Raw genomic sequence first — 12,940 nt, 5'->3', positions numbered from 1 at the left:
TTGAGTCCTTGCAGTTGGAACGAATGGAGGTCAAAAACCCACCTTAATTCAAGAGACCTTCTCTTTTGGTGGTTTGTTCAGAGTCCGGGTTTTCTCTGAGTTGTGTGATGACATCAGTCTCAAATCATTCTTGCCATAACGTTCCAAATAAAAGTGAAGTGCGACAGGTTTGTGGGTGATACCAGCAAAGCCGTCTGTTAATCTGATTCTGAATCATCCTCTATGTTCAAGCCGTTTGTATTATTGTATGATTATTTTGATATCTTCATATATTGAACTGAATGGAAATGTTTATTGTAAAGTCACTCTGCATCTGAATAATGTGATGTTAATGACTTGACAGTCAAACTGCACTTGCTTATATATCGGAGGAACGCGTAACAGTTGTAAATTGCTGTCACCATTATCTCTTTGTTGTTTCATGGGTTGTTCCTGGTTGACACAATATTCTCATAAATTGCTAAATGTACGTCCGACTGTAACCGGACGGTGGTAATAAAAACACAAAGTTTCATTTAGCCAGAAGCATTTCAGACTGACCGCCGACTTGTTTGTGGGATTATCATTAAGTGGCCAGCTTGTCAATCAGGAAGTGACATGCAGCCGGTAACTCAAGTGCAAAAAGTCATCTGTTGTCTACAGTATGTCTATGTTTTCGGCATGTATTTTACAACCTGAGTGAGTTACTTCGTTAGTAAGAGCGAAAAATCGCAGTATAGGTACATTTGTGAATTCTTATACATTTTGAATATTATAGTTATTATAACTGAAATATTTGCACTGTGACAGGTTCGTCATTTCTTGTGAAAGTTTATATCATTTTGTATCAGACGCAGGTGATTTTGCTGAATGATTTGTAACCAGGATGATTGAACCACTATCATCCAGGGCCTCCTTTCACACAGCATTAAGGTGATCGTAAGTCACTAAGGTATCCTCAATGCAATGTTAAAGAGTGGATACTCCTCTTCCAAAGATGGCAAATCCTGTCACATCACTTAGCTTTGATTGTGCGTTCCCATGGTGCTGACACACCTACCACATAACCTGTGGAACTGGAACTAACGATCACAGGTTTTGATCAGGGGTGCACCTCTGCTCATCGAACTGTGGCGGCTCTGCCAAAAGTCTTCCTCCAGTCGTGGCTCAAGTATATAGCAATATCCTTATGCAATAAGATATATAGCTGACATCTGCTCGGGTTTTGTCACCCCTTTACTGGTAGCCCACTTGAAGTCAGTTCCAGAGATTAGCAAATCAAGGAAAGTTGAGGAACATCGAGCGTGGAAAATAGTTGGATCGTTGCCCAAGCTAATATGTCTGATGTATGTGATGTAGTGGACGTGTGTGATGCAGATGACGTGTGTGATGTTGTCGTTGTCTGTTCGTTGTCATGCATACACCAATAAGCATATGCGCCCTACTTTGACCCAAATGTACTTCTCCATTCAGTGTTCAACATCTCAACATCTCTGACAGCAGAGTCTACTCACTAGGGTAGACTCTCCCATTACCCCAACATCCCATAACAATTCCTTGTCGCCCGTGGTCATACGTTTTACCATTCTCGATAGCCCAGCGTGTAATGTCACATAGAATGGAACTACAATTGATTGGGTAAACAGTTCATCCAGCTGTTTAATGCTACACTTAGTAGCATTTCAGCTATACAAGGCGGTCTGTAAAACATCATGTCATGACCAGAACATCCAGTGATGGACATCATGAGCATCGATCACCCAATTGGATATCATGGCATGCAGACATCGGGTCTCGCCAACAGATCCATTTTGTTTATCTCGAGCAGTAGCTATCGTGAGGCCTTAATTGTTGAAGATCACGTCTAACAAGGACGACCGCGGGATTCAAAGACATCATAAAACTGCTGTACCTTGGAGCACGAGCTTTATTTTGTGACTTCATGATCATCTTAGAGATCCCATCGTGATGCTTGGATGCTTAGAATGGAAAAATAAAACTAGTTGGAGTTCCCACATGGAAAGTTAAAAAGGTAACCCATCCCCACCCCTCCCACCCCCAAGTATATATCGTCTTGGAGTCCCGTTCCCACACTCCGATAAGATCACTAACCTTTGAACTTCACTTCTCAACTGCTTCAGCCAGATAAGTTCAGTCTTATCAAGCAGGATATGTTACATATTGTTGGCCACAAGCACAGATGGACAGCTCGCACGGTGCCACCATTTCACTAGCGACCATGTGTCCTCTAGCACTGGTAGGTTTTGCTCTGCTCGGGGCAGTAGCTGTTGATGCAGGTAAACATATCTCTCTACAATACATGTACTTCATTCCTTTTCTACTGAACTTTGTGTTAGATTTATAGCATAGTGTCTTGCCTCCTCATTGCCACGACTGTCAACTGATGGAGGTAGATTGTCTCTTTCTTTCATACTCACCAGGGGACACATATTTTTGTAAATATCTGTAGTGAGTGTGTGAGTTTGAATTTTACGCCGCCTTTAGCAATATTCCAGCAATATTACGGCGAGGGACATAACAATATGCTTCATACATTGTACTCGTGTGGGGAAATCGAAGCGGGGTGTTTCACGCGATGAGTGAATCGCTTTTACCACTAGGTTACCCCACATACGTGTGTGTGGAAGGGTGAGAGAGAGAGAGAGAGTGTGTGTGTGTCAGAGAATATGAGTGTGTGACAGAGGGAATCGGAGTGTGTGTCCATCTGAATATTTCTGTGTGAGAGAGTGAGAGAATGGGCATCTGAGTATTTGTGTGAGAGTGAGAGAATGGGCTTCTGAGTATTTGTGTATGAGAGTGAGAGAATGGGCATCTGAGTAGTGTGTGAGAGTGAGAGAATGGGCATCTGAGTAGTTGTGTGTGAGAGTGAGAGAATGGGCATCTGAGTAGTTGTGTGTGAGAGTGAGAGAATGGGCATCTGAGTAGTTGTGTGTGAGAGTGAGAGAATGGGCATCTGAGTAGTTGTGTGTGAGAGTGAGAGAATGGGCATCTGAGTAGTTGTGTGTGAGAGTGAGAGAATGGGCATCTGAGCAGTTGTGTGTGAGAGTGAGAGAATGGGCATCTGAGTAGTGTGTGAGAGTGAGAGAATGGGCATCTGAGTAGTTGTGTGTGAGAGTGAGAGAGTCGGTGTTTGTGTATCTGAGTTTTTATGTGTGAGAGAGTGTGACCTTTGAGTGTGGATGAGAGAATCTGAGTGTTAGTGCACGTGTGTGAGAGAGAGAGAGCTAGAGAATCTGAGTATGTGTGTGTGTGCGTGTGTGTGTATGAGAGAGAGAGATAGAGAATCTGAGCGTGCGTGTGTGTGTGCGTGTGTGTGTATGAGAGAGAGAGAGAGAGCTAGAGAATCTGAGCGTGCGTGCGTGTGTGTGTATGAGAGAGAGAGAGAGCTAGAGAATCTGAGCGTGCGTGTGTGTGTGCGTGTGTGTGTATGAGAGAGAGAGAGAGCTAGAGAATCTGAGCGTGCGTGTGTGTGTGCGTGTGTGTGTATGAGAGAGAGAGTATGTGCGTTTCTATCATGTAACTATTGCAACGAGGCAACGTATTTAACTTTTGACAATTTATGATGTGTACATGGGCGAAAAAACACTCTAAAAGATTTCCTTGTCAGTTTATATTTTTGGCCAATGAAAACATTAGGATTTTATTTTTTGAGCAGGGAAAATTCTCTTTTATTTTTTTTTCTAATTCTTGAAAAAATGCAGAAGGCGGATCTGTAAACAAGAAGTAAAAATTGGTCTGGATTTATGTTTACTACCAAATCAATATACGAATTAGGGTTGTTTTGTTCCTAAACAAACAAGATAAAACTCAACCCAGAGCAAATATATCGAGAGACAGACAGCAGTCTAATGCCAGGAAAGGTTGTCCCAGTCAGAGGAGGTTAAATAAACTGCTAACGTATAAATAGTTGATATCATCAAGTATCAAGTATCTTAATGTTAATTGTTTCATTGGCATTCCAAAAGTTCCTGAAGCATACATCGTTATCAAGCTGAATAGCTTGATAACGATGTAAACTTCTACATCGAAACGTCGCTCTGTGCAATAAACAAGAAGTTGCCATGCATAAAGGTACATGTTTCATTTAACCTTAATATTCTGGAACACATTTAAAAATAATTTGACGTGTTTTCAATTTTTTCACATGAATCAATTCAATGCGTATATGATGACAGAACAATTCTAGCTATATTCAAGACGAATGTGAATTACTGAGTTTTGAGAGTAAATATATCATCCTACGACTGCTTACAGATGGAGGTTTCTCCAAAGGAAGAGAGTTCATGGCCGCCTTCATGTTCAACTACGGCGTTGGGGAGAGCAACACCACGGCCAACTATGTGTTCATATCCCCCGAGGGGGACGGCACGGTGGTGTTGAACATGTTAGCTGTGGAGAATGCCCCACCCTGGAAGGCCACCCACAATCTGACGGCTGGAACCACCCTCCGAGTTGACATTCCAGACCAGTCCGAACTGTCCAACACCACGATGTTGGATCAGCGCGGAATCACCATTACTTCTGATGTGGACATTTCTGTGTACGCCATGAACGACAACGTCAACGCCTCCGCGGCCGACGCCGCGGAAATCCTGCCTGTGTCAGCACTGTCAACTGACTACACCATTCTGACACCGAATAGAAATCCAGTCATCCTCGTTGTAGGGGTTACACCCAATACTGATGTGAAAGTGACACTAGCGTCTACTTGCAGTGTCAAATACCAGGGAAAGACATATAAAGGTGGCAGCACGTTCACAGAAACGCTTGGGAAGTCCGACGTCTTCCAGATTATGTCTACTTTCTCCACGAGGTCTGCATGTGATTTTACTGGCACCGCTATAAATGCTAGCCAGCCGGTGGCAGTGTATTCTGGGTCTTCATGCTACTACACTAACGCGGGGTGTGATCACTTCATGGAGCAGGTGGGTTGTGGGTGATTTAATGCATCCATTCTTTGTGTTGTCTGGTTTAATAGAAGACTTTGGCCTACATTTTCGAATGTCTCTTAGCGATAGGATAGTCGTAAGTTAATCTTAATGTATGACACTTAGAACTGTCTTTGAGGTCAGGAGATCGGGTAGTCAGACTCGTTGGCTTGGGTGACACATGTCGTCGGTTCCCAATAGCGCAGATCAATGCTCATGTTATTGGTCACTGGATTGTCCGGTCCAGATTCAATTATTTACAGACCGCCGCCATATAGCTGGAATATTGCTCACTCACTCACTCACTTTGTGTCTGATCTATGTTTGTTGCGTCAATGGCCTGTGTGCCTGATCGATGGCCTTTGTGCCTGATCGATGGTCTTTGTGACTGACCTATGGCTTGTGCGTTGGTTCAATGACTTGTGCTTTCGGTCGGTGGCCTGTGCGACTGATCAACGTCTTGTGTTTGTTTGAGTCGACGGACTTTGTGCTTGATCTATTTCTTGTGCGTTGGATAGATGACATTTGGGACTGGCAAATGGCTTGTCTGTAGAACGTAATGACGTCTGCGACTGATCCATGGCTTATAGTCCATTTTTATATTTACTGTGCCTGATTGACGACCTCTTTGTCTCATCTGTAAGTTGAACACATGGCACATGCTAACATCTGGTCTGCGTCGTCTTTTGGCCTGTGAATTTCACATTGAGACGCCTCTGCTGTTTACAAACACGTTGGCGTTGGCTGTATTAAACCATCTTGGTACATAAACGGTCATGTTTAGAAATATCATCTGTTGATAGGTATGGGGTGTCCAGGCGTACTAGGCAACAATTAGCTTATGGCACCTGGGCACTCTTAAGAACCGTATCGAAAGTTACGTTTCCGTGTTTACCAGTATTATACCCATAGGGTTCACCAGCGGGCAACGCTTCCGGTGTAAATACATACTCTAAACAGCGACGTTAAACTCACTCACTCATGCACTAAACGTGTGTGCTGCAGATTATACCAAACGAGTTGCTCGGGACTCGTTTCATCGTCCCCGACCTATTGGACAACAGTAACTACAAAGTGAAAGTAATGGCGCCCTTGGACTCCACCCACATCTTCTTGTACGAGCACCACAAAGACTCCACCATCCACAGCTACCAGATTGACATCGACAAGGGCGAATTCAGGGACTACACGATTCCAGATGGTACAACTATGGAGATATTCAGCAACAACGGCATCCATGTTACTCAGTACGATGGCAGTTTAACACCCTTCAGCCTCACGATCCCGGCTGTGAAGAGCTACGGCTGGAACTACACCTTCTCTACCATGGACAACCCGACATCTAGATTCTTCCTCAGCTACATAAATGTCGTGGCAAAAACCGATTCCGTGCCTTTTCTAACCTTAGACGGGTCTACTATAGATCCTTTAAAATGGCATCGACTGAGGGATCTTGGGTATTCTGTGGCCACTATTTCCATCCCCGCTGGCAACCACAACATGGAAGCAGACGACAACTTCATGGTGCAGGTGTACGGCTATGACGGGGTGTCTTCCTATGCCTTTCAGGGAGGCTACTACTTCACTAAACTACCTCCTCGTAAGTTAACACGTACAGCTAGTCCGAAACCTGAACAAGTCAGGGATGAGCTAGTAAGTCGGTTCAAGACGCCCTTGTAAGTGTCCAAGCAATATCACGGTGGGAAGTTATGATGATAATAATGATAATAACGAAAACGAAGGTTTTACGTGTATGTGCTTTTTGCACCTAAGACTCATACCAGGTATAACCCTGCCATGTAATTGTGACCCTTGGTCATACCAGGGATCCGCGCATCACAGGTTCGATTCCCCGATACGCCTAATTATGCTATTTAATCAATCAGCACTACACTACTACTTAAACCAACGTGGCAAACATATATGTTGTTCTTTCCACCATATACCTGATATACTGTTCAAACCTGTTTTAAATCCAGTGTACAAAGACATTATTTCAGGCATTAGTTAACCCACGTTTCATTCCCTCCAGATTACACACCGCCTACTCAGCTCCCAGGCCATCATACACCAAGCACTACCATCGCAGCGTGTGTCGACAGCCCTGGCGTCGACTGCAAAGAACTCGACGGATCCATAGGCATCTGCAAGAACCCGGATGGTGCTAAACACTATTGTCCGAAATACTGTAAACTCTGTTCAGACTGCACATCACCTGGCAGCTGTATTGTTGGCTAGGCATCCAGACACCCTGCTTGTGTACAATGACTGCTCAACCCAAATGGTGTCCATGGTAAAATGAAATAAAAGAGTTCCATAAACTAGGTATCCACAGTTTAATGGATTGGGGAAATTTATTCTTTATTCTTCCATGTTTCTTCTTTAGGTTCACACCACGTTCATATATAATATGTGTATGTATGTATGTATGTATGTGTGTGTGTGTGTGTGTGTGTGTGTGTGTGTGTGTGTGTGTGTGTGTGTGTGTGTGTGTGTGTGTGTGTGTGTGTGTGTGTGTGTGTGTGTGTGTGTGTGTATGAATGAATGAATGAATGAATGATAATAGATTAGGCGGGTAACTTAAGGTTCTGGCTTCCCTTTGACAGATAACTTTGACGGATACTTTGACAGCTAGTGGAATTGCTGCCACGTTCACAATAATCCACATCTTACGACCCTTAGTCTTCCCCACCTCCTCTTCAATTTATACTGCCTTCCCAAACTCAGCGTTGATTGCCATTGAAATACTAGCCTTGCTTCTGATGTCCAGTGAGAGTGAGTGAGCGGTTTGTAAATAATGGAGTCTGGACCAGACAATCCAGTTATCAACAGTATGAGCATCGATCTGCGCAACTGGAAACCGATGACATGTGTCAACCAAGTTAGGAAACCTGACAACCCGGTCCCGATAGTTACTCTTACGACAAGCATGAGTTACTCAAGACCAATATTCTAACCCGAACCTTCACGGGTATTGTTATCAAGTGAGTGAGTGAAAAGTGCCCATGGGTAAATGTATGTTTGATGATAAAAACACACAGAAAGTTCTTCTCACAGTGTTTTAAACTCTCTGACACGTTATCTTTTTTTAAAATGTGGCATCTGTCACGTCAGGAATGGATACGTGCAATTGGCATGTTTGAAGCTGGAGGAAGAGAGAGCTGTGCAGATTAATACAGTAAGGTTGACACAAGGCTTAAGAATGCCGTTACCTTCTGCACCAATGTATTATACCCCCTTCATAGTTGAGGCGGATTGATCCGGAATGATGTCGGAATGAAAATTCCTGGCGATTCTTGCAAATTAGAACTGCATTGCAAAACTTCTTAGTCCATTCTGATTGCTTTCCAACTATGAGTAACGATTCTTGTAGCATGCCTGGATGTTTTGAACACGTTCAAAACGTTCGAGGTACATTCGAAGTAGAAAGAAATATAGAACACCATTTGAAGTGCATTCCAACTGCATTCTGCATACTGATAGTGCATTCTAACTGCATTCTAAGTAATATATTGAACGTGTTCCAGGCAGAATCGAAACCTCAAGCCACTTCAGATCCTACAAGAATAGCACGAATGTGCTTCTAATGTGCTTCGATTGCTGCTGGAATTTAGGTGGAACATTCTTCAAACGTATTGGAATATCTCCATTGCAATTGGAATACAACTCGAATGTATATCGAATACGATCATACGCTCTTCAAATGAACCATGAAGTCCCTAGAACGAATCGCATAAAACGTAGCCACTAAAACTAGTGTAAAATGGAAAGTACATTTAATTGAACGTAGTTCAAATGGCACAAACTGACTAGTGATATCATAACACATTGATATGTTGGTGTCATGTTTTATAAGAATCCTTATCAATAATGAAATGTCAGCAAATCGAATGTCCCTATTTCACTTATCCATCTATCATCCTGTTCCGAAAGGGCTCTGACTGGGTTGTTGAAGTAATGCTTGAGGATCTCTCGCTGCTTCTCTCCATTACTGCCTGGGAGTCTCTGTTTCCTCCTGCAAAATGCTGGATATCTTCGAGATGTGCAAGTTGTCTCCAACCTCCCTGCACGACGTTCTCCTGCTCTTCTTTCTTATCACAGAACTGTATGTAACGAATCGTCATCAAGTTGTGCAGGCATAGACAGCATTCAGATGTGTCCTTCACAACCGAAGGTCTGGGCAGCATGATGGTGAGGAGGATTTTGTCATCTCTCCAAATATATTTTCCATTACCCGTCCGCACCAGCTGATCCTATAGCTGAAGATTCTTTTCTCTCTCTGGAGAATCCTGAGACCATACGGTTTCATCAAGAAGGTCCTTATTACAAAGGTAACATCTTTCAGAATAAAGCATGGCATACGCTCGTCATCAGGGGGTAAGCCTATGCTCCTGTGTTCAAGACATTCCTTGAGGAGCTCGACCTCGTTGAAGATCGCATCATCAGACATACTTCCGTACGCACCAACGTCCTCACACAGGAACATTAATTTTGATCCACAAAACCACAGAGAAGTCCCTGTAGTTGTTGCATAATGAGAAGGTTTCCCAACGGCCACATGTTTGCCATCTAAGTTCCTACGGCATGAGGAATATTCCACCTGTTTCTGAATACCTCTTCAATGGTTGCTTATTCTTCTGGAGTGGGAGGGCAGATGATAATCTCATCCTTGTATTCCTCCACTATGAGCCTTACACTCAGACCAAGTAAACTTAGTCTCAGTGTGTTTCCTTACAACCCACCACTGAGTCTAACAAAACCCAGTAGAAGGTCGTGTCAGGTAACCTTTGAGCGACCAATGACCGTCCAATCATAGATCTAACCAATCAGACAACGGCTACTATTTAGGGATGGGAGGGACTTTCAAAATATTCAGGTCACTGGCACAGATCTCCCCACAAACAAAAATCCGCATATAACACAATTGTTTGACCTGCAGTATAATCGCTTTGGGGCTTCCGTTGACATGGTTACCATTAGCTAATATTTCCGCAAGATGGCATCCTTGAATATTGCCAAAAACACCATTTTCAGCGACCGTTTACTGACCGCTGTCATGGTTGTAGGTACGCCGTGAGCATCACCCGGAAGCGAGCGTACGCTAAACAGCATTCGGATTTGTTTGGGTGCGAACCTCTTCGAGATAAAAAAAGCAAAAGGTATGTGCCAATGTCCACTTTCGCGATTTGGTAAGCTGTGTTCCGATTGGTCAGTCTCAAAGGTTACCTGACGCGACCTCCCATAAGGTTTTGTTAGATTCAGTAGTGAAGTGTAACGAAAAACACTGAGGATAAGTTTACTTAGACTGACCTTACACTCTTCTGGGATGATTAGGGTGACTGTGACCCATGCCACGCGGAATCTGTACACGATGCTGGGGTATCTATGTGATGGCTAGGTTCAAGCCTGGAGGAGCACCTTTCTCATGTATCTTGCTTCTCTATTCTTGGTCCCACTCTGCAACAGCTCAAAATGGCAGGCTACATCTTAACAGTTGAAGAACGACTGCGTGCCCTCAATTCTGAGCTCCTCCATCTCGTGTAATGTAAATACAGCCACCTCCTGTCCTCAGCCATGGTCTGGTCTGGGATCTCCTGGGTCTTCTCCCGATCTCCTCCACATTTCCTTCAGTCATGTCAATGGAGGACAGCAATCTGGAGCAAGGAAACATGGTCCAGGGGTCCAGGGTATAGAAATAAGTAATAGGGGACATGAAATCTGAAATACGCAGCGTTAATTCAAATTTCAAAGCTAAAAGAACGATGTGTACAATATCAATTCTAAGTGCGAGAAACTAAAATGCTCTGTTTCAGAACTCCATAGTGATCTAAACACAATGAAATAAAATCATGATATAATGTGTGAGGACATCGACGCACTCTCAGGTCGATGCTCTGTTTGATCACAAGTCAAGAGTTGATGATGAACGGGACAGACTTGAGTCATATAGCAGACGCAACAACACCCTCATCCATGGTAACCCTGAAGTTGCAGGTGATGACAAATCAATGACGTGCAAAGACACTGTGAGATCCGTCCCCAATACACATGCTAAATCTAACACGTGGCAGTCTGTGGATATCATACGTGCTCATAGACTTGGCGTTAAACGTGAAAATGCAAGACGTCCACGCCCAATGATTGCTTTGTTACATATGTCTGACGACAAAGTTCGTGGAATTGAAAGCGAGACCCATATTCAAGGAAGGAGGTCTTGGAATTTCGAGCGATCTTACGTTACGTCAACGTCAACACTTGCAGGCGCTTAGGGGAACCAACAAGTTTGGGTACTTCAAGGATGGACGGTTATAAGCAAGCCTCGCACACTAGAGAAATACCTACTACGTCGATGTCTGGAACTAAAACGTCAGGAGACCGGCGATCATGATCAAAACGTCCACTTGGAAAATCAGGCGCAAATGTTAGATACGGAACTGGCCGAGGCCCGAATATTGCCCCACAAGGACAGAACAAGGCTGACACCGGTGCTACATTAAACATTGACTGCCCTGACGAAACATTTACTTTCCTTTGTTGGAACATTAACGGATTACGAAAGTAAATTCTTGACAGTGATTTTATTTCGTACTTAAAGCAATTCTAAATAATATGTCTTGTGGAAACTTTTGTCGACAGCGGTTTTATCAAAGACTGGTTTGATAAAGATATCTGACAATGGCAGGCTACCGGTGGTGTGTGTGAGTGTGTCCATAATTCAGTATGCAAATTCTGTACGGTGATTGAATCAGAGGTTCAAATGTGTTACTTAGAACCAATAAAAGAGTCAACTTGATATGTACGTACATACCACCACTTGGCTTGTCGTACTATAACCACGTGACCTCAGAATGTAGCATTGTACAAATAGAAGTGTTTTGTTAGATAGTCAGTTGAAGTTTAGAGATTCTATGACTGTGGTAAGTGGAGATTTGAATGTTCGTACAGGTGAACTGAATAATCTTTAGACGATTTACACAACGATGATACTCATAGTAGCTGTGTATTTCCAGATGATGAAAGCATATCAGTTGGAGATCGGGAATCTCATGACACAATTATTAGCAAATTTGGCCAATTGTTGTCAGATATGTTGTATACATTCCATCTGTTTATTGCCAACGCTGGCAGAATTACCTATTGTGGTAATCAATGTGTTAGATTAATGATTACTTCATATGTTCTCCTGAGTTCTTCGATTATATTAACTTATTGAATATCGGCGATCGTCTGGAATCTGACCACTTACCTCTAGAACTGACTTGTAGATTCCCAAATATGTATCGAAGAAACAGCAAGTTAACACCTAAGGGCATCACTATGGAGAAATTGATACGGAATGAAAAAGTATCTGACATTTATTGGAGTAAGCTGCGAGACGGAATTACGTCTACTACACAACTTCTCTTCTCTAAACTTGATAATATCATTGAAGAGGCAATTGAGGATTATGTTCAAATAATGCTGAATTCATCATCTGGTATGAGAAAAGAACTAAAATGTAACACTGATAAAATCTCCCCTCTTGATGCTGAATGTCGGACTGCAAGACGAAACGCCCACAAGGCACTGCGAAGATTTAGGGTAACTCGTACTAGTCTTGACCGGAAGGCATTTTGTGAAAGTAGAAACAAATATAAGAATTCTTGTCGGAAATTCAAAGTCGATTTACATAGGCGTAAACAAGACAAACTGGTAAATTCTATGAGCAACGCGTCATCATTCTGGAAAGAAAGACGATCCCTGAAATATGGAGCCCATGCTAAAGACAACATATCCAAAACACAGTGGCTTAGTCATTTTAAGAAGGTTTTCTCAAAATGAAACAGTATTAGACACAGAAATTGATGACGTGCAAAATGATTTTACTGAATGCTATACTGATGTTGACGAACTTGTTCTAGATTCACCTATTGTTGAAAGCGAAATATTTGATGCAATAGATCACCTAAAAGGGGAAAGCAGCAGGCCAGATGATATATTTATTGAAATGCTAAAGTGTTCCAGATTTGCAG

At 42.9% G+C, this 12,940-nt stretch overlaps 2 protein-coding genes across 2 annotated transcripts in view; one reads left to right on the top strand and one right to left on the bottom strand.

Annotated features, from left to right (window-relative positions):
* The window catches only part of LOC137277575 (V-type proton ATPase subunit H-like), a 100,676-nt gene that overhangs the window by 69,571 nt on the left and 18,165 nt on the right, over positions 1-12,940 (bottom strand). The gene's annotated exons all lie outside the window — the stretch shown is intronic.
* Positions 2,139-7,285, top strand: LOC137277569 (IgGFc-binding protein-like). Its single transcript, XM_067809363.1, has 4 exons — positions 2,139-2,276; positions 4,255-4,925; positions 5,934-6,528; positions 6,961-7,285. Exons 1-4 carry the CDS (start codon positions 2,180-2,182, stop codon positions 7,164-7,166), a joined length of 1,569 nt encoding a protein of 522 aa, XP_067665464.1. The 5' UTR covers positions 2,139-2,179; the 3' UTR covers positions 7,167-7,285.

The sequence above is a fragment of the Haliotis asinina genome, chromosome 3, assembly GCF_037392515.1.
Source record: "Haliotis asinina isolate JCU_RB_2024 chromosome 3, JCU_Hal_asi_v2, whole genome shotgun sequence".
NCBI classification, from domain to species: Eukaryota; Metazoa; Mollusca; class Gastropoda; order Lepetellida; family Haliotidae; genus Haliotis; species Haliotis asinina.
The sequence above is the reverse complement of the archived record's forward strand: the minus strand, read 5'-3'. Positions and strand labels throughout refer to the sequence as shown.

What these genes read in the sequence shown, in the direction of transcription:
- LOC137277569 (XM_067809363.1), top strand. Translation starts at nt 2,180, where the DNA reads ATGGACAGCTCGCACGGTGCCACCATTTCACTAGCGACCATGTGTCCT. An exon ending in GGCAGTAGCTGTTGATGCAG is followed by an intron (nt 2,277 to 4,254) that starts GTAAACATATCT and finishes GACTGCTTACAG; the next exon opens with ATGGAGGTTTCTCCAAAGGA. An exon ending in CTTCACTAAACTACCTCCTC is followed by an intron (nt 6,529 to 6,960) that starts GTAAGTTAACAC and finishes CATTCCCTCCAG; the next exon opens with ATTACACACCGCCTACTCAG.